Genomic DNA, 23,845 nt, shown 5'->3' with positions numbered 1-23,845 from the left:
TAGATGGACTTAAAGTCTTCCTTCAACCTTAATAACTATGTAACTATGTAACTCTTTGTCTTTGGATTTCCAGCAGAAACCAATAGGCAGTGTAATGAATTGTATTATTCAATATCTCCTTACTCTATAATCATTTTTAACCTTTTTTGTGATTCCAACTGAAACGAGAAAGATACTTGATGTCTGTGTTACGCACGAAGGTGGCACACGTGATTTGTGGGCCCACTGTGCCGGGCTTACCTAGGAGGGGTGTAGTGGGCTACCAGGTGTTCACTGGAGCTCCTGATGGTGGAGTCAGGCTTGGCTGCAGGTAGCCACCAGGTACCACTCCTAGGCAGTCCACGGTACTGCAGCTGCTGACCCCAGGGGTCAGGTACGCAGACACGGATAGGACTAGGGCTCCATTCAGACTATTATGTTATGGATCCTCTATAGAACGGTTACAATCTGGACATACGGGGGACTCAGATATCACACATTCAGACACACAGGTCTTGGATACTGATTCAGGAACTGGCCACACTAGGACAAAGACAAGGTTCAGGACTTTTCGCACAAGGACCAGAAATTTCACATTCAGAACTGTCTGCAGAATTACCAGGGACTACGGGTTTAGGGCACTGGACCAATCAGTACCAGGGGACCTCATAACTTCACTTTGAGGCCACCTCACTCACTAATGATTCACTGTAGTGCTTGACATCACCCTATTGGGGAGGGTGCCTTTTAAACAAGATGCCTCCCAGATATTAGCTGGGAACCATCTTGCAGACGCACTCTTAAACTAGATGCCTCCCGGCTATTGGCTGGAGGCATTTTACCCTGTGCGAAAGCTGCCCCCTTAACATGGGAGCATGCACTGGGAGGTGCGGTGCGCATACACAGTCCAGGAAACGGGGAACATGCCGGGGACCACGCTGCTTGGCTGGGGCAGTCAATATGCCGGCATCCCTGCATGGAGGGAGAGGAACACGGTGTCGCTGCATGGAGGGAAAGGGAAGACCATGAAGAGGCGCCTGTAATGGTGTTACAGTCTGAACTCTACATTTTAGGTTATTGCTCTCAACTAGCAGCACCAACCCAGTAATTTGTTGTTTTTTTCCCCATAGTATTTCGTATTACTGTACATAATCTCACCTCCTTTCCATTCAGGTTCCTGAGAAATTTTATCTTTACGTTGACATCTACTACAAAATCTGCCCTGACGTTCAAGGATGGATATGGACAGAGACAACATGGTGGAGAGGATATTACAGCTCACCCTAGAGATCCTCTTCCAGCTTACTGGAGAGGTGAGAGATTCTGATGACGTTAAATTACATTGTAATGCAGTTGTCTGGATGCAACAAGCAGAGATCAAGAGGCAGAAACAGCCAGGGGTTGATGTAATGCTATTTATATGCAGCAGTGACTTTTAAACAATTAGTGTTAGTAGCTATGCAGTTTTACAGTAGAGGGAATATAAAACTTGTAGAATAAACAAGAAAGTCTTTCACTAGTTCACGTTGGTGTCCTTTTCACAAAGGTGGTGCGCCTAGTCTTGATCATCAGCACGTGAGTTCACTCAAAGCTCTGGCCCTAGTGGGGGTCACAGAGTTTTCTTGCTAGGCCACAAGTCTCTTCCTGATGTAGTCTATTAAAGCCCATTGAGCCTCCCATATACCAACCAGCCCATTCCCAACCTGTAATCCTAATCTCAGCTGACTCCGGTACCTTTGATCATAGCTGGAAGTGATGGCCCTGCTCACTTGCACTGTTCCTCCACAATTGCAGGCTTGCCTCTCCTGTCACAGTATCCCCATGGGTCTTCTCGGTTTGACCATCGGCTGAAGTCTCTCAGGCAGAAGGCGGAGAGGACTGGGCATCAGCTCTTGACAGGCGTAGTCGGGCCTCAGAGACTTGACCAGCGCAGGGCACAGCTTCTGGCTCTGACCAGTGAACGCTGTTCTTGGGGATATCTTCTGGGGAATCTGGACCTTGCTAGACGGGTGAACAACACCTAGGTGGCGTAGACTCCCCACTGAGGCCTGCAACGCTGGTCTCAGTGATGTCTCTGGAGCATGTCTGCCCAGCTTCCTTTACCTGGCACCAAATCTCCTCATGGATGGGTGCGCAGAGCTTTTATAGCAGGAAAGTCTTTTCTGTGGGTCACCTGATCAAGTCCAGCACATGAGGTCACTCCCCTTGCAAACCTTCAAGCTTACTTTGGTCCGACTTGATTTCAGCTGGCCAGCCTCTCCTCATCAATGGCACCTCCTGCAAGAGTCCTCCAGATATGTCATGGCGTCTTGTTACATTTCTCCCCCCTTTTTGCTTGCCAGTCCTTGGTTGAGAGGAATTCTTTTGAGTTCGAAGTTTCCCCACAGGTATGCCGAGTTCGTCCAACAGTTGAACACATCCCTTCGTTTTCTGCTGTATGTGGGACCAGACATTTGGGGAAAATTCCAGCGTTGGCCAGCTCAGTCCACCTGAGGTCTTCCTATAGAGGCGTGTCTTGAATACTTGGAGACTCAGCCACTGGAGCTGGTAAATTGACTTGAAGTTAGTTTTCTCTAACACTTGACAGTGGCAACGGCATCTCCAATGTACTCATCAGCCCTGCAAGCCATTCCTCCTCTATGACTCCACTTTGTGTGACCTCAGCCACTTCTGTTGGGGGCCCTGCCGTGTTACGGTTCTCTGCTGCAGAAGACCAGGGTCACCGCTTATTTCTGTGCAACACCCGAGGTGCCACGACATCATCTCCCTCAGGAAAACCTTGTAGACTGAGTTATTTGGGTGCAATTTCCTCACCACTTGGTAGGGTACCGCCTCTCAATGATGATCCAGCTTGTTCCCGGGTTGTTTGGCCTGCACCAGTACACAGTCCCCTGGCTGAAGTTGTCCTCCTGACACTGGAGATTGACTTGAATATTCCACTTCCCGAAACTTCTGCTCAACCAGGTTCTCAATTTGTCAATTCCTTAGATACAATACAGTTCATCCATCACTTGCCCCTGGAATAAGGCCCCTTTGGTCAGAAGGAATGCACTTTGGGCATCCATATATGCGAATGAAGTCCTGACAGATGGCTCTGGCTGGAGCTTTGGCTGTCTGATCCAGGGTGGGAGTCACCACCGCGAACTTGGTGAAGAGATCAGTCATCACCAAGCAATATCCATAGCCATTATATGATGTTCTTATCATCAGCTAGTCAATCATCAGGACCTCTAATGGTGCAGAGGTTCGAATAGCCTAAATAGGAGCCCTCTGTTCCAAGGTTTGTTCAGCTCACATCAGTGACATATTTGGCAAACTCCTTCAACCTTCTGCCGCAATTGAGGCCAGTACACCAGTCGTTGCAATTCACTGAAATTTCTTCTCTACACCGAAGTGGCCACCCCTCTCTTGAGCTTCTTTAGCCAGCTGTACTATCAGCGCTTCTGGAGCCACTACTTGCCAGGTAACATTGAATTCTCAAGGGAGTTCAATCTTTCGGCAAAGGATTTCATCTTTCAGGAAGAGCCTTTCCCACTGGCCCAAGATCTTCAGGATACTTGGGGGCAAAGCAGCCCTAGCTTCCTGATCAGGCCTTTGCACCAGGGCGACCCACTTTCTCAGCCTTGCCAGCACCAGATCGGACTGTTGCAGGTGTATCCACTGGTCCCTTGAGCGGCCAAAAATTTGATTGGGTCTGGGCTCTTCTCTAGACTCCTGAGCGGTTACTACAGCCGCAGCGAATTGCCTAAAATCTGCGATCTCATCAGTCTCAAGCTCTTCATCTATGTCTGTCTTTGGTCTGGCTTGGGTGATTCGGAACAAGGCATCTGCATGCGTATTCTGAGACCAATAGGAGATCTTGTACTGGTATTTAGACGTCCTTGCGAGCCACCTCTATTCTAGAGCTCCCAGCTTTGCATTTTCTAGACGAGCCAGGGGGTTGTTGTCTGTCCACACCTGTATTTCTGACCCCGACAAATACACAGTGAGTTTCTCAGTCATGGCCCATACCAGCACCAGAAACTTCAGTTTAAACAAATTTTAATTGTCTGGATTCTTCTCTCTCTGTGACCTACTGGCATACGTGATCACCCACTCTCTTCCTTATTGTACCTGAGCCAATAGTGCCCTGAGTCCTTATATGCTTCTATTGGTGTACAGCACAAAGGGCTGTGAGAAGTCAGGGTAGGCCAAGATTGGGGCATCTGTCAATTCCATCTTCAATACCTGAAATGCTTCCTCTTGTCATTGTTCCCATTGAATGGGTTGACGTTTGGCTCCCCCAGCCGTGCCCACAACAACTAGTTGAGTGGTACCGCAATCTTGGCGTAGTCCCTTATGAAACTACGGTAATATCCAGCCCAGCGCTAGGAATGCTCACAGTTTTTTCTCAGGTCGGTAGGCGTGGGCCACTTCAGTACTGCAGCCACCTTCTCTGCGGTGGGTTATCTCCCTCACTAGACATTGTGTGATTCAGGTGTTCAATTTTCCACTTGAATAAGTGACACTTCAGGGGCTTTATTTTTAATCCGTGTCTTTGAAGCCGCTCCAGCACTTGCTCCAGCCAGTGAAGATATTCTTCAAACGTGGCAGAATAAATGATTGTCATCCAGATAGATCAAAGGGGCTTCAAAGTTCAGGTCTGCGAGGCATCTTTCCATCAACCTCTGAAAGGTTCCTGGTACATTCGTCAGTCTGAGGCTATGTGCACACGTTGCGAATTTACTGCAGATCCGCAGGGACCTGACTGACACCAGAATGTAAGTATGTGCTGTTTGTTTTTTTTTAGTTTTACGCTTGTAACCAGGGTAAACATCGGGTTACTAAGCGCGGTCCTGCGCTTAGTTACCCGATGTTTACCCTGGTTACAAGCGAACGCATCGCTGGATCGCATCGCTAGATCGGTGTCACACACACCGATCTAGCGATGACAGCGGGAGATCAAAGTTCCAAACGATCTGCTACGACGTACGATTCTCAGCAGGATCCCTGATCGCTGCTGCGTGTCAGACACAGCGATATCGTAACGATATCGCTGGAACGTCACGAATCGTACCGTTGTAGCGATCGAAATGGTATAGTGTGACGGTACCCTTACATTGAGGAAAACTCTGTGAGGTTGTCCTCCATCTGTTCCAAGAGGTGAAGTCCAGCCAGTGGTTCGCTTTGGCTTTACTGACTATCAAGCGACACCGCTCTGGTCCATGGGTCTCTTCCCACAGGTGTCAGTCCTATAGCATCAGCTCTGGGGAGATCTTCCGGCATTATATAAACTTGAGACACTTCTTGTCGGGGCATCAACTGTAGACTTGCTCCACTTATGTTTGTACAGCGCACAGGTATTCGTTCCTGTCGCACGGTAGCCAGGGTGCGGGCAACCAGTAATCCGGAAATCGCTTCTTCTCCATCTATAGGCTCAATATGGACTTCCACACCCTCTAAGGATACATGGGACAGTACTGGCATAGTGAGTACAGTCTGTCCCACTGGCAGTGTCACTGTGGCTTCGGACGGTATCCATACTTTGCCAAGATAATGGAAGGCAGTGGGTAACTTCTGAATTTCGCTGACTCACACTAGTTGCTGGAACACCTTTTTACTTGCCGGGTCACGAGTGGCACGGGTCCATCTGTTTTTATCAGGGCCCTCAGCTAAGAATTGTCCCACCTCTTTTTGCACATTCATGCCCAGGGTTACAATGAGTCCTCTGCCTCCAGACCCCTTTGTCAACACTATTCCTGTCCAGATCCTTCCCGGACAGACACCCAGACTGCTCCTGCTACTGGGATAGGCAGGTGATTAGCCACCACCAGTCGAGTGGTGTGTTCTGTTCTGGAGCAAGCAACTTTGGCAAAATGACTCGGGAAATATGCCTCAGACATTGTGTTCACCTGAGACCCCTTGTCCATCAAGCAGTGAATGCTTTGCCCATTGCATTCAGTCCAGGTAATGGGTCTCTTGGAGCCAATATTCTCAGAATTCTCTCTTCCACCCTCTGAGGCTCGAAACCCCATGGTATGCTCCTCGACAGTGGGGCACAATAGTTTAACTGGCGCCCCCGTCTCCACCTTTCTTGATTCGGACAGCTCACCTCGAATGTCACAAATCTCTTGATATATTGCTGCACCCAGTTGGGCTCAGTCGTACTCAGGGGTGACCACTTCATGACTCCGAACAGCGGCGATGAGAACAGGGGTCTCTTTCTCCAAGACTGTAACTCTGACCCCTACCTCAAGGAAACCCAGATCAGGATTCAGGCATGGGCTCTCCTTGAAGATCTGCTTCAGAAAGAAGTCCTTCAGTCCAGCAACGAGTTGGTCCCGAATCACTTAATCCAAGAGACCCAGTCCTTTGTGCCTGTCTTGAGTGTTCTAGGGCAGAGGTCCCCAACTCCAGTCCTCAAGGCCCACCAACAGGTCATGTTTTCAGGATTTCCTTTGCATTGCACAGGTGATGCAATTATTACCTGGGCAAGACTAAGGAAATCCTGAAAACATGACCTGTTGGTGGGCCTTGAGGACTGGAGTTGGGGACCTCTGTTCTAGGGGATATGGGCCAATAGTTCCTGCAATGCATTAACAAACTGAGCAATGGTCTCACTTTCCCCTTGGACTCGCTGAAACAACCGCTTGCGGAGGTGCCTTAGGTCCGTGGTGTCACCATGCATATCCTCCAAGATTTTTATCATCTTTTCTACAGTCTCAAAATCCCTAGGTGGGCGGTACATAACCGTCTGCCGGGCCTCCCCATCAAGGGTCAGGAGGGTTAACTTGGCCTGAATGGAAGGGGTCAGGGGATACATGCATAGCATGCTTTTCAGCATCTCTGCCCAGTCCCACAGCGACATGCTGCTCCGTGTGAACTTTGGAAGGTTGCTGAGCATAGCCCCCAAGGTTATATTTCCCTTGCCGGGCTTGGTCACAGAGTGAACTGCCATCTCTGTGCCTGAATGTTGCATCCTGCGGAATACACCAAAAGTAATGCGGTTGTCTGGATACAACGAGCAGAGATCACGAGGTGGAGACAGCCAAGGGTTGATATAATGCTATTTATATACAACAGTGACTTTTAAACAATTAGTGTTAGTAGCTATGCAATGTAACAGTAGAGGGAATAACAACAGGTTTAGAATAAACAAGTAATTCTTTCACTAGTTAATGTTAGTGTCCTTTTTATAAAGGTGATGCACCCAGTCTTGGGAGTCACCACGTGAGTTCTCACTTAAAGCCCTGGTTCTAGCAGGGGTCACCGACTGCCTCCCGACCTGTACTCCTAGTCCCAGCCGACCCCGTTACTGTTGATGATAGCTGGAAGTGACAGCCCTGCTTTCTCGCGCTGTTCATCCTCAATCACAGGCAGGGATGGATTAAGGGTAGCCAGGGCCCCGGGCTGTTCATATGAGGACAACCAGCAGAGGGCGCCCTCTTATGATCTCGAGCCAGGGAGCTTTCTAGGAAAGTTCCCACGATCTAGGAACAGCCAGCAGAGGGCGCCTCACCGCAAATGAAGGTAAATATAGGTCATTGACCTACTTTACCTTCATTCTCCGGGGTTTTGCAGCCATGAGCAGCTGCATTAGCGGAGCTCGTGGCTGCAAAATATTTTAACCCCTTCAGATGGATTTACATCGTTGGACGTGACAGATCCTCGGAAGGTATGTATATTGTTGGTTTATTATTTTTTTTTAGTTACAGATCGAGGGTCTTCAGTGAGTGGATTGAGCGTAGAATAAATTAGTACAACAACCTTTGTGATTTTTTTCATTAAAATAATTTTTAATAATGTGTTTGTGTATTTTTTAACCCTTTACTAGTATTGGATTAATAATGGATAGGTGTCATAATTGACGCCTCTCCATTATTAATTTGGCTTAATGTCACCTTACAATAGCAAGGTGGCATTAACCCTTCATTACCCCATATCCCACCGCTACATGGGAATGGGAAGAGAGTGGCCAAGTGCCAGAATAGGCGCATCTTCCAGATGTGCCTTTTCTGGGGTGGCTGGGGGCAGGTGTTTTTAGCCGGGGGAGGGGGGGCAATAACCATGGACCCTCTCCAGGCTATTAATATCTGCCCTCAGTCACTGGCTTTACTACTCTGGCGGAGAAAATTGTGCGGGAGCCCACGCCAATTTTTTCCGCCATTTAACCCTTTAATTTAATAGCTAGAACGGCCAAATTTTGCATATACACACTACTAACATTAGTAATATGGAATATGCAAAAAAAATGGGGATATGAGATGGTTTACTGTATGTAAACCATGTCTCATATCATGTCGGGTTTTAGGAAGGAGATAGCAAAAGCCGGTAATTGAATTACCGGCTTTAAAGCTATCTAGCGCTGTATGAAGTAATAATATATATACATATATGTGTCTACTGACATATATATATATATATATATATATATATATATATACCTATTCTATGTGTCCACATTTATTCTACCTATTCTACTGTAAGCTGTCAGTGTGATTTTACTGTACACCGCACTGAATTACCGGTTTTTCTCTCTAACAGCGCTGCGTATTCCTCGCAAGTCACACTGCTGGTCCGTGTGTAATCCGTATTTTTGGGGCTTCCATAGACTTTCATTGACGTTTTATTTGCGCAATACGGTGACAAACGCAGCATGCTGCGATTTTGTACGGCCGTAGAAAGCCGTATAATACTGATCAGTAAAATACGGCAGATAGGAGCAGGGGCATAGAGAATAATTGTGCCGTATGTTATGCGAGTTTTACGGACATAGTTTCTGCGCTCTTACGTCCGTAAAACTCGCAAGTGTGACGGCGGCCTCTAAGTGAAGTCCTTCATCTTTCATCCAGCACAGACCGCCATCACTTCATCCAGCCAGGACTTGTCTCTGCAGGAAATAACACAGATATCTCGAGCTCCGCTTGCAGAACCCATTACTTAATTTTTCCCAACTTCTACATTACACCACATGAAGAAAAAGAGGCGACATAGTGTCACTCTATGCACAGTAACAGAACCGCCCCCCATTTAAAACAGTGTCCTCAAAAAATAAAATAAATACCTCACTGCAGTAATAATATCCCTTAATTGTATGGCAATTAGAATATCCCCCATCCTGGCCCCGTGTATCTCATTCCTGGCTTCAGCCATATGTTCTCCCATCCTGACCTCATGAGTATCCGCCCCACACCACTGGGCCTTGGGCTACCGCCCAGATTGACCCCATTATAATCCGCCCCTGATCACAGGCGTGCCTCTCCTGTTGCAGTCTCTGCATAGGTCTTCTCTGTTTGACCGCCAGCCGATGTCTCTCAGGCGCAAGGCGGAGAGGACTGGGCTTCAGCTCTTGACGGGCATAGTTGGGCCTCGGAGACTTGACCAGCGTAGGGCGCACCTTCTGGCTGTGACCACTGTAAGCCATTCTTTGGGATATCTTCTGGGAAATCCAGAGCTTGCCGGACAGTTACTGACATCTGGGTGGCATAGACTCCCCTCTGAGGCCTGCCACACTGGTCTCAGTGGTGTCTCTGGTGCACGTCTGCCCAGCTCCCTTCCCTGGTGCCAAATATCCTTGTGGATGGGCGCGTAAGGCTTTTATACCAGCGAAGTCTTTCCTGTGGGTCACCTGATCCAGTCAAGTACGCAATGTCACCCCCTCTGCAAACTTTCCAGTAAACTTTTGTTCCACTTGATTTTGGCTCACCAGCAGATCGCAACCTCTCCTCATCAATGCAGCTCCCGCAAGAGTTCTCCAGATATATCATGGCTTCTTTTTACTACAGCATTATTATCTATGTGAAAAACAGATGGACAGAACATGGAGAGGTGAGGACTCTGGAAATGTCTGTAGTGTGATTTATTAATATGTCTCTCCATAACCAGGATTACACAGTAGTGAAGAAGACCTCTAGTGAGCCCTGTCAGGACCCTGTGTCTGAGGGTTGGGGAAGACCACTGAGCCCAATCACGGGGCCTCCACCTCACCCCCTAAAACATGAGGACATCAATGACCAGAAGATCCTAGAACTTCTCTACAAGATGACTGAGTTGGTGACTGGAGAGGTGACACTGCTGGGAATGCTGGGAGATTATACAGTAACGCTATGAAGGGATCGGGGGATGACGGTGTCATTGTATGTGTCAGGTTCCTATAAGGTGTCAGGATGTCTCCGTCTATTTCTCCATGGAGGAGTGGGAGTATTTAGAAGGACAAAAAGATGTATATAAGGATGTCATGATGGAGGTTCCCCAGCCCCTCACATCACCAGGTAATAGACAGGACTAAATACACACGGCCTATAATTATCTCTATGTAAAGAATGAATTCAGTGCCTGTATGTGTTTCCTCCAGATCTATCCAGTAAGAGGACAACATCAGAGAGATGTCCCCGTCCTCTTCCTCCACAAGACTGTAAACAAGAAGATCTCAATGTTCCTCAGGTTCATCAGGTAGATGGAGAGAAGGTGTCAGGAGATCTCCCCTATGATATGTAGACGGCTGTGAAGGTCTTGTGCTCAGTCTTGTTTTATCCACCAGTATTATATTTTATACTTGTGTAATGAGAACGGTGGAGATGGCAGGATTAGAGCTGATCATAGATGTGACTTCTCCATCTGTCTGTGACTTTTACAATATTTGTTTCAGGGTGAAGATCTGACCCATATTAATACTACAGAGACATATGTGAGGGGTGATGAGCGGTGTAAAGAGGAGATTCCTACATATGACTACACAGGTGAATAGTGACCACTAAATACAGAGAAGTCCCAGATTCTACTTTAATTATATGTTTAATTCACAAAATGTTGCCCCTAAAAAACAACACCCCTAAATGAAAAGGGGTTGTGTACCACTAACGATAGCTGCAGCGATAATTCATTACAACAACTTATTCACATTAGCTCCACTGATATACCACAAAAGGAGGATTCTCAATCATGCCCCATGTGCTAAACTAAATACTAGCTGTATAAGCATGCTTGTCTTTCACTGGGGAAACACTTAGTTGGAAGTGTACTCCTGATAGAATGTCAGATAAGTTTGAATGCAATGATACCGTAAAAACGAGTAAGGTATGAATGACACATTACCTAATGTTGGCCATGTGGAGATCCCTGGCGTCCCCTGCCTCGACGCGCGTTTCGCAATGCTTCCTCGGGAGGCGTGTCTAGGCAGAGGGAAGGCCAGTTTAAATAACAGTGAATTCCGCGCTAATTAGATGTGGTGCGATTATGGAGGACCCGATGTATCGTCACTTCCGGACACCGCCGTGATTACATAAAGTAATGATGTATCCATGGTACCGCTAAAGGAATGTAAACAATGCAGGAGCTGGAGTATGCGGCGCATGCGCGGGTCCAACAGACTTATGCTGAAGGTGGAGATGGGTTGCGATCATGTAAGCGCGACGACCCAGTCATCTGTTTAGATGATGTAGGTACGTCGCTCCACTGCAGTCCGCTTGCCATCATCCTGCCATGTCCGTGATCCGCGCATGCGCTCTGCTCCTAAGTGTCTGTAAGGTAATGCAGGGATATAAATACATATGCCGATGGATGTAATTGCAATGGGCCAGGTCTGAATGCTATCAAAAAATCTAATGTGAAACTATCTATCCCCTACGGGAGCGATCCTTATCTTCAGGATCTTTGGTGCCACACATATATCTTTTTTATAGCATCACAAATCCCAATCCATTCATCTACATCATATTTAGTTCTTACACCCGCTTTAACTGTAGCTCACTGCTATTAGTCCAGTTTATTATTAACATTTTTTTTTTTTTCTTATTTTTCATCCTTCTTTTCTTATTATTTTTTTTCCCTATTTAGTTTCACATTAGATTTTTTGATAGCATTCAGACCTGGCCCATTGCTATTACGTCCCTAGTGCAGCATCTCCACCAGCGCAACCATGGACTATATTGTGAAGGCTGGTTAGAAAAGTGACAGTGCAGGAGCATGCCAGTACAAGAACGTTACAGAGTAGTCATGGGGAGACGTGACAAGGCAGCAAATGAAGTTCTTCTATGTACAAAGGTGTTTCCCTATACCTTCTGTACACAATTGATTATTAATACCTACCTTACGTGATGAGATGTATGAGCTCCCTTGGGAAGAATAAACATCTTGATGAGCAAACTTTTCAGAAATGACCATACTAGTGAGAATAAAGATAATTTTATCCACGCCTGCATGCGGGCGCCAGTCCCCATAATAACACTGTTAACCTGCATATTGACTGCATATTTGCAGGTTAACAACGTTATTTCTGGTGACAGGTTCCCTTTAACATAGCACAAAAATGTACCAATAAAAATCCTCGTAGAACGGGTTCAATAGCTAGTCCTGATATATGGTCCCACATCCTTGTTTATGCTCCTCCAGCCTGGTATATGCTCCTCCAGCCTGGTATATGTTCCTCCAGCCTGGTATATGCTCCTCCAGCCTGTTATATGCTCCCCCAGCCTGGTATATGCTCCCGCATCCTGGTATATGCTCCCCCATCCTGGTATATGCTCCCCCATCCTGGTATATGCTCCTCCAGCCTGGTATATGCTCCCCCATCCTAGTATATTCTCCAGCCTGGTATATGCTCCCCCATCCTGGTATATGCTCCCCATCCTGGTATATGCTCCCCCATCCTGGTATATGCTCCCCCATCCTGGTATATGCTCCCGCATCCTGGTATATGCTCCCCCGTCCTGGTATATGCTCCCCCATCCTGGTATATGCTCCCCCATCCTGGTATATGCTCCCTCATCCTGGTATATGCTCCCCCATCCTGGTATATGCTCCCCCATCCTGGTATATGCTCTCCCATCCTGGTATATGCTCTCCCATCCTGGTATATGCTCCCCCCATCCTGGTATATGCTCCTGCATCCTGGTATATGCTCCCCCCATCCTGGTGTATGCTCCCCCCATCCTGGTATATGCTCCTCCATCCTGGTGTATGCTCCCCCCATCCTGGTATATGCTCTCCCATCCTGGTGTATGCTCCCCCATCCTGGTATATGCTCCCCCATCCTGGTATATGCTCCCTCATCCTGGTATATGCTCCCTCATCCTGGTATATGCTCCCTCATCCTGGTATATGCTCCCCCATCCTGGAAAATGCTCTCCCATCCTGGTATATGCTCCTTCGACCTTGGTATGTGCTCCCCTTGTTTGGTATATGTCCCCCATCTTATTATTTGCTCCCCCATCCTGCATGTGCAGCTGTTTTTATATACATACATATATACAGTACAAACGAACAAACAAAAAAACAATTCACCTTTCCCCCGCTCCCCTGCTACGTATTGTCTGCGTTAAATATTTTTACATTTTGTTGAAGACACTGTGTACGATTTTGTCTTCTATAAAATAGCGCCAGAGATTGCGCCATTCTCGTTGTCCTCCCTGTCACCTCTATTAATGCTGGATGTGTCCTTCTGACATTGGCCACACTGTGCAGGCGCAGTCTATATCGGCTTCGTACACAAGGACGCGTCCAATACTACATCATAGCATTATAGATACAGTCATGGCCGGAAGCAAATTTTGACAAAGTGCCAACAATTTTGTCTGGCCCGGAGATATGTTTCATACGTGTGGCACAGATGTGTTGCATCAGAATCACACGTACCTGCACCTGGGAATCAGCGGTACTGTTTGCGCTGATCCCCGGCGCCGGGTGTTACAGACAGCTCACATCATTGTGCTCTGCTCTGCCTGCGATCAGCGGGAGTAGGGGACAATATTGAGAGTTGTATTCAGCCCCCGCTGTCTAAATAGTGTTATTCTGTGAACATGCTGCGACTGTCCTTGTATCTCGGATGACACTCGGCAATGCAAGTCACTGGGTGAGAGAAAAATATCATACGTCACTTGGACCATGCAAGTGCGGTCCGATTTTTACACACCCATTTCCTTTGAAAAGCCGGCAATTCATCTGCTGCGTACAGTAAAATCACAGCGTAACTCAACAGAATTTTATTAGATATAAAAATGTCAGTCACATATAGAATTACTACGGTGTGTGCAGCTTACTCTACATGTATTTTATTACTTACTAAATTATTATCTGAAAAAAACTGGTGTGGGGTCCCCCGACAATTTATTAACCAGCAGAGGGAAAGCAGACAGCTGGGGGCAGATGTTCATAGTCTAGGAAGGGGGTAATACCCATGGAGCTTCCCAGGATATTAATATCAACTAACAGCTGTATACTTAGCCTCTCCTGGTTATTAAAATGGGGGCCTCCTAAAAATAATGATGTAAAGTGCCCCTATAATTAATAACCAGCAAAGGCTTGGCAGATAGCTGCGGGCTGATATTAATAGCCTACGAAGGTACCATGGACATTTCTCCCCATTCCAGACTGAAACCATCAGCTCCCAGCAGCCCCAGAAATGGCGCATATATAAGATGCACCAATTCTGGCACTTACCCCCACTCTTCTCACTTTCTACGGTGCGGTGGCAAGTGGGGTGATAGTTGGGGGGGGGATTGATGTCACCTTTCTATTGTCAGGTGACATCAAGCCCAGAGGTTAGTAATGGAGAGGCGTCTTTAAGAAGTCCCCATTACTAACCCCATAGTCAAATTTGTATAAAAAATACCGCACACACCCAGAATAAAGTCTTTAATTTAAAGAATGACAGACTTCCTTAACCCCTTAACCCCCGAGGGTGGTTTGCACGTTAACGATCGGGCCAATTTTTACAATTCTGACCACTGTCCCTTTATGAGGTTAGAACTCTGGAACGCTTCCATGGTCAGACGGGCCCAGGACACATGGACGGGATAGTACATCGGATGTCAGAAAGGGGTTAACAAGTGCTTACGACAATTGCGCTGGAAATCCACCCACCGGTGACCCACGTCACGTGATCATGGGTCGGCATGACGTCTCCTAGAGACCTCTATGGTTGTCACTGCCGGCTTGCTGTGAGCGCCACCCAGTGGTCGGCACTCATAGCAAGTGAGTAATTCTACTACATAGAAGCGAACTGATCATCGCCTCTATGTAGCAGAGCCGATCGGGTTATGACAGCTTCTAGTCTCCTATGGAGGCTGTTTAAGCACACCAAAATAAAAAATTTTAAATATAAAAAAAATATAAAAGTTCAAATCACCCCCTTTCGCCACCATTCAGAATAAAACAATGAAAAAGCCCCAAACATACACACATTTGGTATCGCCGCGTTCAGATCTATTAAAAAAAATATGGATTGACCTGATCGCTAAACGGCATAGCCAAACCGCCAGAATTTCATTTTTTTGGTCGCCGTGACATTGCATTCAAATGCAATAATGGTCGATCAAAAGATCTTATCTGCACCAAAATGGTATCAATAACAACGTCAGCTCAGCACGCAAAAATAAGCCTTCACCGAACCCCAGACCACAAAAAATGGAGACGCTATGGAAATCGGAAAATGGCACAATTTTTTTATTTTTTATTTTTTTCAAAGTTTGGACTACACCTGAGGAGTAGATTGCCTTTGTTGTGGATTGTATAGCGTTTATACTAACCCACAACTACTTTCGGTTTGGGATGCACTATTACTCCCAGCAGTGGGGGACTGCCATGGGGACCAGGTTCACCCCCAGTTACGCCAACCTGTATGTGGGCAGGTGGGAGCAGAAAACCATCTACCAGGGTGGCTCAATGGGGGCAAACCTGGTCCTATGGCAGCGTTTTATTGATGACATTGTTTTTATTTGGTCTAGTGGTCCCATTTTATTGTCCGATTTTATTAATGAATTAAATAAAATCAATATTGTTTTTTAAATTTTACAGCTCCCACCAGCACCAAAGAAATTAATTTTTAGATTTGAAAATTTTTATAGAGGAATATTACAATTCAAACTCAAACCTACCATAAACCCACAGATTCCAACAACTGCATTTCTTTGGAGAGTTGCCATCTTCTGAGTTGGCTTATGAATGTCCCTAAAAGCTAATTCATAAGAGCTCATAGGAACTGTTCAAAACCAAATGACTTTGACGTAGAGGCTGATACTTTAATTGAACGGTTCCATCATAAAGGATATGATTAAGACCTTGTTGACACAAACGAGAGAGCTGGTGGAAAAATTACCACGTGAAAAATTACTCCAACATAAGAAGAAAACCAGGAATTATTTGACAAATGAGGAAGTCCCTATTATAACTCAGTACAATTCCAACAGTAAAATCGTGAAAAGGATTGTATATAAACATTGGAGTATCCTAAAGGAGGATAAGGTCATTGGGGAATCATTACCAGAACATCCTAGATCCGCAACATCTTCCTTGTGGTTTTTTTCCATGTAAAAGATGCCTATAGTGTAAAAAACCTAGGCACCAAAAATCAATTTGCCATTGCCAACCAGTCCAAGGAAGTTGGCATCAAGGACTTTATTACATGCGCCACCCAGGGGGTAATTTATGGTATGAAATGCCCCTGTGGAAAATTATACATAGGGCGAACTATACGCCCAATGAGTGTAAGAATTGCAGAGCATTTACGCAATATTTGCAATAAATTCATGGGCCATCCTTTATCACAACACTTTGCAAAGTATCATGGGGCTCAATTAAAGATATCATAGTCACTGGAATCAAAATAGTTAAAAAGAGTTGGAGAAAGGGCAATTTTATTCACCAAATGTCACGAGAAGAGAGCAGGTGGATTTTGAAATGAACACTCTTATAGCCAATGGCTTGAATAGCGAAATAGAATTGTTTGCTTTCAATGCATAATACAGGACTCCAACCAGCTGCATGATATATAAGCGCCCATTCTGCTAACCGGACCATCCCTGACGAAGGAATCAATGTACTGCTCTCAGTTAGGACATCATTCGTTCGCCGCTATCCTTTTTCAGAGAGGTAATTTGATATTTTCTGTTTTGGTTTTATCTGAGTATCAAGGTTTTCTCTTCCTTTTATATTGCATAGTTTTATTCCCATATTAGGTTGGATTTTTTTTTTTTTAAGTGTTCTCAGTTTCTTAGCGCAAATATAAATTTCTCTTTTACAAATCGTTTTATACTGGACAAATAGGGTGGTATTGTCCCTTTGTGTGCTGCAGAGACTCGAGACTGTGTGCTGCGCCCTTAGTTGCTTACTTATATTTTATATTAAAAAAAAAGCCTAGACCTCTTTGGTGTCTATGAACTCATAATTACCTGGATAATCATAATGGCAGGTCAGTTTTATCATTTAGTGAACCTAGTAAAAAAGCCAAACAGAAAACAAGTGTGGCCTTGCACTTTTTTTGCAATTTCACTGCACCTGGAATTTTTTTCCCATTTTCTAGTACACGACATGGTAAAAATAAAAAAGTTATGGCTCTAGGAAGAAGGGGAGCGAAAAACGACAACTCAAAAACGAAAATACCTCTGGGATTAAGAGGTTAATTATAGAGTTATCCTACGTAATTTTTGGAGGGGTCCCCCATTACAATAAACAGTAAAGGCTAAGTATACAACTGAGAGGTGATATTAATAGCCTGGGAAGCTCTATGGATTTTACCCCCTCCCCAGGTTATAAACATCAGGCCACAACTGTCAGCTTTCCCTCTGCTGGTTATGAAAATTAAGCCCATGCAATTTTTTCAGAAAAATAATAATTTAATTAAATACATGTACATTAAACTGCACGCGCATTGTACTACTTATATATGTGACTGACATCTTTATATCGATCTATTCTATGTGTACATACTATATGTAATCTATCTATTCTCTCTATTCTATTATGTCGGGTCCTGCTGTGATTTTACTGTACGTCGCTGATAAATTGCCGGCTTGTCATCTATCTATATATATGTATGTATATATGTATATGTATATATGTGTATATAATATAATATATACTAGCTGTTTCCAGCCAGCTAACGCTCGGTACGCTCATTGCTATCTAATTAACGCTGCTGGTGATTAAACTAAAGTAAATAATAACAACATTCAATAGCGCTTAAATTAGCTTAAAATGAAGTTAATAATAATAATCATTAAAAATCTGAATAATACTAATAATACATTTTATTCACAGTGTAAAATAAAAAACAAACGATTCAGTAAGATGTGCGTTTTTTATTTATTCCAGCATCTAAACAAATTTCATAACAAAACATAAATTAAGTTAAAATTTCTCTGTAAACACAATTAAATGTATAGTCATTTTCGTCATTTTCAAAGATCTTTCCTTGACTTCTACCAGGTACAATTTAATGTGTGGGGGGCAGGATTATGTGTGGTAATGTGGTGGGGGCCGGGATTATGTGTGGTAATGTGGTGGGGGGCGGGATTATGTGTGGTAATGTGGTGGGGGGTGGGATTATGTGTGGTAATGTGGTGGGAGGCGGAATTATGTGTGGTAATGGGGTGGGGGGCGGGATTATGTGTGGTGATGTGTTGGGGGGCGGGATTATGTGGTGATGTTGTGGGGCGGAGCTACTGTGCAGGGGGCGGGATTAGCGAAGGAAATTGTCCAAAACGCGCGTCGGGGTGCGTTACCACAGGACTAAGCTACCCAAAGGTATTTACCGACATTAATATAATTGTAGGTCCCCTCCGTGCACTTTGTACACTTAGCACTTTTTTGGGCTCAGGACTGTTGGAGCATATAAGCACCTTTAGGAGCATATGTTATTTATTTTTGGCACAAAGCATTTTTTTAGCCGGGCTTATGATTGCTGGTTATATGCATAGCACTTGGCACTTTTTGGGCTCAGGACTGTTGGAGCATGTAAGCACCTTTAGGAGCATATGTATTTTATTTTTGGCACACAGCACTTTTCAGCAGGGCTTATGATTGCTGGTTACATGCATGCACTTTTTATATATATGCAATCTAATCCTTTTAATATGTTGCACTTTATATTGTGTGAATTGTGAAATATATATTTTTTCATTTATATAGCACATTTAAAAAGTACAGTTTTTACTTTGGTTCGGTATCTATTGATGTAATATTGGGTTTGCTGTTATTGTACCATTCCTATATGTCCTGTGGAGCGTACTAGTATTTGATTTTATATGATACATGTTTTAATGAATTAATTGTTGCTACTTGAATTGTGTAATAAAAGCAGTTTTTTTAATATTATTCCTGGTGTGGTGCTAATCTCTGGTGTGTCTATGATCAGGGTGTTTGGGCTGTTTTACTGCACTGACTGTGTCAGCGCCGGCCGTAAAGCAGAGCACAGCGGTGACGTCACCGCTGTACTCTGCTTTATGGCTGGCGCTGACAGTCAGTGCAGGGAAGCTGACGGCAGGGGACGTGACAGACATTGGAATGTGAGTATGTACTGTTTTTTTTTTTGTTTTTTTTTTAAATTTTACAATGGTAACCAGGGTAAATATCGGGTTACTAAGCGCGGCCATGCACTTAGTAACCCGATGTTTACCCTGGTTACAAGTTAACACATCGCTGGATCGGCATCACACACGCCGATCCAGCGATGACAGCGGGTGATCAGCGACCAAAAAAAGGTCCTGATCATTCCCCAACGACCAACGATCTCCCAGCAGGGGCCTGATCGTTGGTCGCTGTCACACACAACGAGATCGTTAGCGGGATCGTTGGTACGTCACAAAAAGCGTGACGTTGCAACGATATCGTTAACGAAATCGTTATGTGTGAAGGTACCTTTAGATGCAAAGTGAGAGGAAAGTTCAGCATGGACATGCTGCTCAAGGAGTTTGTAAGCAAATGGGAGCAAAGATATGGGGCGATAGCTGGACATAGCGCTTGGGTCAAGGGATGGCTTTTTGAGGATAGGTGTGATTGTGGCATGTTTGAAGGCAGAAGGGAAGGTACCAGAAGTTAGTGAAAGGTTGAAGAGATGGGTTAGGGATGGGATTAGTGTGGCGGTGAGGTTGGAGAGGAGGTGGGATGGGATGGGGTCAAGTGCACAAGTGGTGAGGTGTGATTTGGAGAGAAGATGAGCAAGCTCCCCTTCAGAGATTTTGGAGAGTGTATGCCAGACCAATGCCCAAACCCCATAACTTCAAAGGGGTTGTGGTGGTTGGACAACAAAGACTTGCCTTGTTTAGTCTATCTTATTTTTGAAGTGCGTGGCACAGTCCTCGGCAACAATTAGGGAACTCGGAGGAGGCAGTGGTGGGCAGAGGAGGGAGTTAAGTGTTGAACAACTGTTTGGGGTTGTAGGATATGGAAGATACCAGGGTTGTGAAGTTGGTCTGTTTAGCAGAGGTGAGAGCTGATTTGAATGCTAGTGTTGCTTGTTTGAGTGCAGTGAAATCATCTTGTGAATGCGTTTTCTTCTAACGCCGTTCTGCAATTCTGGATACTTGCTGAAGCTTTTTAGTGATGTTATTGTGATAATGATGTGAGCTGTCTTTAACACCCGGAGTCCGGGATCAGCACGAACAGTACCACTGATTCTCAGGTGCCGGTTTGTGTCACACTGATGACACACGGATGTTATCTGTGTGTCATCAGTGTGCACGTGTGCTAAATGTTTTGTGGCCCGTGCTGCTGCTAAAAAACAGTCATGTCAGCGTGCCTTGACCACAGACACACAGTCCGTGGAAACACACTGACATGTGAACAGATCCATTCACTTGAATGGGTCTACGTGTTTAAGTGTCTCCGGTACATATGAAAACGGTCACAACATACCAGAGACACTGATGTGTGACGGAGGCCTTAAGGGGGGTACCCCCATTTCCAAGATCCTATCCCAAAATATAATGTGTATTAATAATAGCAAATACCTCCAATTATAAATATGGTATAGTTTTCCTGATTCTCTGTCACTTAACCCATATCCAGGGCATTGCAGTAGTTTAGACATCCATGGTTATGACCACTAGCAACTAACGGTCACTATATGAGTGGTAGTAACCATGGACACATAAGCTAATGCCATGCCCTGCACTAGGGGTGAGCAACATAGCAAGTCAGAAGAATTATACCACATTTTAATTGGACATATTATTATTGTTACACCTACTACATATTGGGATAGATGATCAGAGCTGGGAATACCCCTTTAAGAATCTTACATGTTTTCATGGTGTATATTTTTATCTGTTGCTATCGATTGTAACGTAATAAAGTTTACTTTTATTCTGTTATGCTGTAATGTTTATTGTCTGTACAAGTCCCCTCTATAATTTGTAAAGCGCTGCGGAATATGTTGGCGCTATATAAATAAAATTATTATTATTATTATTAATCCTCCCTTTATTGCTTCAAAATTTTCTACATTTGTGTATTATGTAACATATGGGATAGCTGACGCACCACTGCAATATGCAGATATAATATATAAAGGGGGTGCAAGACTGATGGCTAATAATGCAAACTAACAAAAGCACAAGAAACAAGAGCCATCAAAATATCTGCACACCACCAAAGTTATGATAAAAATAATATAAGCTTTATTGGGAACATAATTAAAAACATCTAAAATCACACATAACCTCCGTGCAGATGCCCCTGTGAACACTGTATGCCAAAATATACATAGATATATAAACGTATGAAATCTTACAGACGTGTCCCTGCCCTCTGTACTTAATATTATTAATGTAACTATATATAGTCAAAATTTGAAATGAACACGCTGTATACAACCATATAACAACATATATGCACACAGTCAAGTGTAATACAAGCCACACAGCATGCAAATAGCATGCAACACCCCACCACAATATGCAGCTTCCAGCAAAAAAAACCCCTATGGACCCAGAGGAGCAGATAAAATAAACTGCCCTAGATATCCAAAGAAAGGGACAGGGGAAGATGTCCAAATATATACACTGAAATACCCTGCATAGTCTGATCCTAGGAGTGGTCAAAAGGTGAAAATAGTGCTGGAGAAAGCACCATAGGATAAATCCTGCTGCAGGAGGCTGTGAGGCTGAATAGTCACAGGGCAAATGCGACCGGAGGAGAAGCCCGGGCTTCTCCTCCGGTCGCATTTGCCCTGTGACTATTCAGCCTCACAGCCTCCTGCAGCAGGATTTATCCTATGGTGCTTTCTCCAGCACTATTTTCACCTTTTGACCACTCCTAGGATCAGACTATGCAGGGTATTTCAGTGTATATATTTGGACATCTTCCCCTGTCCCTTTCTTTGGATATCTAGGGCAGTTTATTTTATCTGCTCCTCTGGGTCCATAGGGGTTTTTTTTGCTGGAAGCTGCATATTGTGGTGGGGTGTTGCATGCTATTTGCATGCTGTGTGGCTTGTATTACACTTGACTGTGTGCATATATGTTGTTATATGGTTGTATACAGCGTGTTCATTTCAAATTTTGACTATATATAGTTACATTAATAATATTAAGTGCAGAGGGCAGGGACACGTCTGTAAGATTTCATACGTTTATATATCTATGTATATTTTGGCATACAGTGTTCACAGGGGCATCTGCACGGAGGTTATGTGTGATTTTAGATGTTTTTAATTATGTTCCCAATAAAGCTTATATTATTTTTATCATAACTTTGGTGGTGTGCAGATATTTTGATGGCTCTTGTTTCTTGTGCTTTTGTTAATTTGTGTATTATGTTTGTCAGTTGTACTTTAGAGGTTCAGTACCATGGGATATGTGAACAGGTGGCTCACCACTGTCTTAGGTCATAGTGTCATTATACTTTTGAGTTGTATAGAATTATGTATGTTGAAATTATGTAAAATATAAGGCATTGATATTGAAAAATAATAAAATCAGTTTTATTCTTGGCAGATGACTGTGGTGTCAAACCGAATACCTATGAAAAGCATGCCATTATTCCAGCTCTACCTCCAGCCCTTCAGAGTAAAAACCAGTCATCGGAGCCTTTTCAATCAGTCACCTATTTGGATTCATCACAGTCTGTTAAGCAAAATAAAAGCGGAAAAAGTTATGTTGAACATCAAATAATTCCCACAGAGAGGAAACCATTTTCCTGTTCAGAATGTGGGAAATATTTTAAACATAAATCTAAATTGCTAATACATGAGAGAATTCACACAGGAGAAAAGCCATTTTCATGTTCAGAATGTGGGAAATGTTTTAACCATAAGTCAAACTTTCTTACACATTACAGAAGTCACACACAGGAGAAGCCGTATTCATGTTCAGAATGTGGGAAATGTTTTTTCAAGAAGCCAGATCTTCTTAAACATCAAAGAATACACACAGGAGAAAAGCCATTTTCATGTTCAGAATGTGGGAAATGTTTTAACTATAAGTCAAACTTGCTTACACATTACAGAAGTCACACAGGGGAGAAGCCGTATTCATGTTCAGAATGTGGGAAATGTTTTTTCAAGAAGCCAGATCTTCTTAAACATCAAAGAATACACACGGGAGAAAATCCATTTTCATGTTCAGAATGTGGGAAATGTTTTAACTATAAGTCAAACTTGCTTACACATTACAGAAGTCACACAGGGGAGAAGCCATTTAAATGTTCAGAATGTGGGAAATGTTTTATGCAGAGATCAGATCTTCTTAAACATCAAAGAATTCACACAGGAGAGAAGCCATATTCATGTCCAGAATGTGGGAAATGTTTCAACCAGAAATCAAGTTTGCTTATGCATCATCAAATTCACACAGGAAAAAAGGTATTTTCATGTTCAGAATGTGGGAAATGTTTTAGTTCGAGATCAAATCTTGTTAAACATCAAAGAACTCATACAGGGTAGAAACTATTTTTTATGTGGAAATGTTATTCTTGGGAATCATATCTCCTTCATCATCTAAAAACTCATGTAGAGTGGGAAGGAAATAAATAATCAATAAGGGAAATGAATCAGGCAGTAGAGTTATGTTTAGGTGACAAAAGTTGACAAAATTGTAAGCACAAAGGGGCTTTTGCTGGAGGTAGGTGTCAATCCTGGCACCTTAGCTCCTGGATTCTCAGCTTAAGGTACCGT

The 23,845-nt window shown here is 44.1% G+C and overlaps 1 protein-coding gene across 1 annotated transcript; it reads left to right on the top strand.

The window, feature by feature from the left end:
• The first annotated feature begins 1,156 nt into the window (after positions 1-1,156).
• On the top strand, positions 1,157-23,845 carry LOC138666904 (zinc finger protein OZF-like). Its single transcript, XM_069755085.1, has 6 exons — positions 1,157-1,292; positions 9,844-10,023; positions 10,106-10,229; positions 10,313-10,410; positions 10,607-10,697; positions 22,668-23,845. The coding sequence occupies exons 1-6, from the start codon at positions 1,215-1,217 to the stop codon at positions 23,612-23,614; spliced, it is 1,518 nt and encodes a 505-aa protein (XP_069611186.1). The 5' UTR covers positions 1,157-1,214; the 3' UTR covers positions 23,615-23,845.

The sequence above is a fragment of the Ranitomeya imitator genome, chromosome 2 (genome assembly GCF_032444005.1).
Source record: "Ranitomeya imitator isolate aRanImi1 chromosome 2, aRanImi1.pri, whole genome shotgun sequence".
In the NCBI taxonomy this organism is placed as follows: Eukaryota; Metazoa; Chordata; class Amphibia; order Anura; family Dendrobatidae; genus Ranitomeya; species Ranitomeya imitator.
This window is presented reverse-complemented; position numbering and strand designations above follow the sequence as displayed.

Excerpts from the sequence above, each read along its gene's own strand:
- LOC138666904 (XM_069755085.1), top strand. The coding sequence starts at position 1,215 with ATGGATATGGACAGAGACAACATGGTGGAGAGGATATTACAGCTCACC. Across the intron at positions 1,293-9,843 it reads TCTTCCAGCTTACTGGAGAG|GATTACACAGTAGTGAAGAA; the intron begins GTGAGAGATTCT and ends CTCCATAACCAG. Across the intron at positions 10,024-10,105 it reads CTGAGTTGGTGACTGGAGAG|GTTCCTATAAGGTGTCAGGA; the intron begins GTGACACTGCTG and ends TGTATGTGTCAG.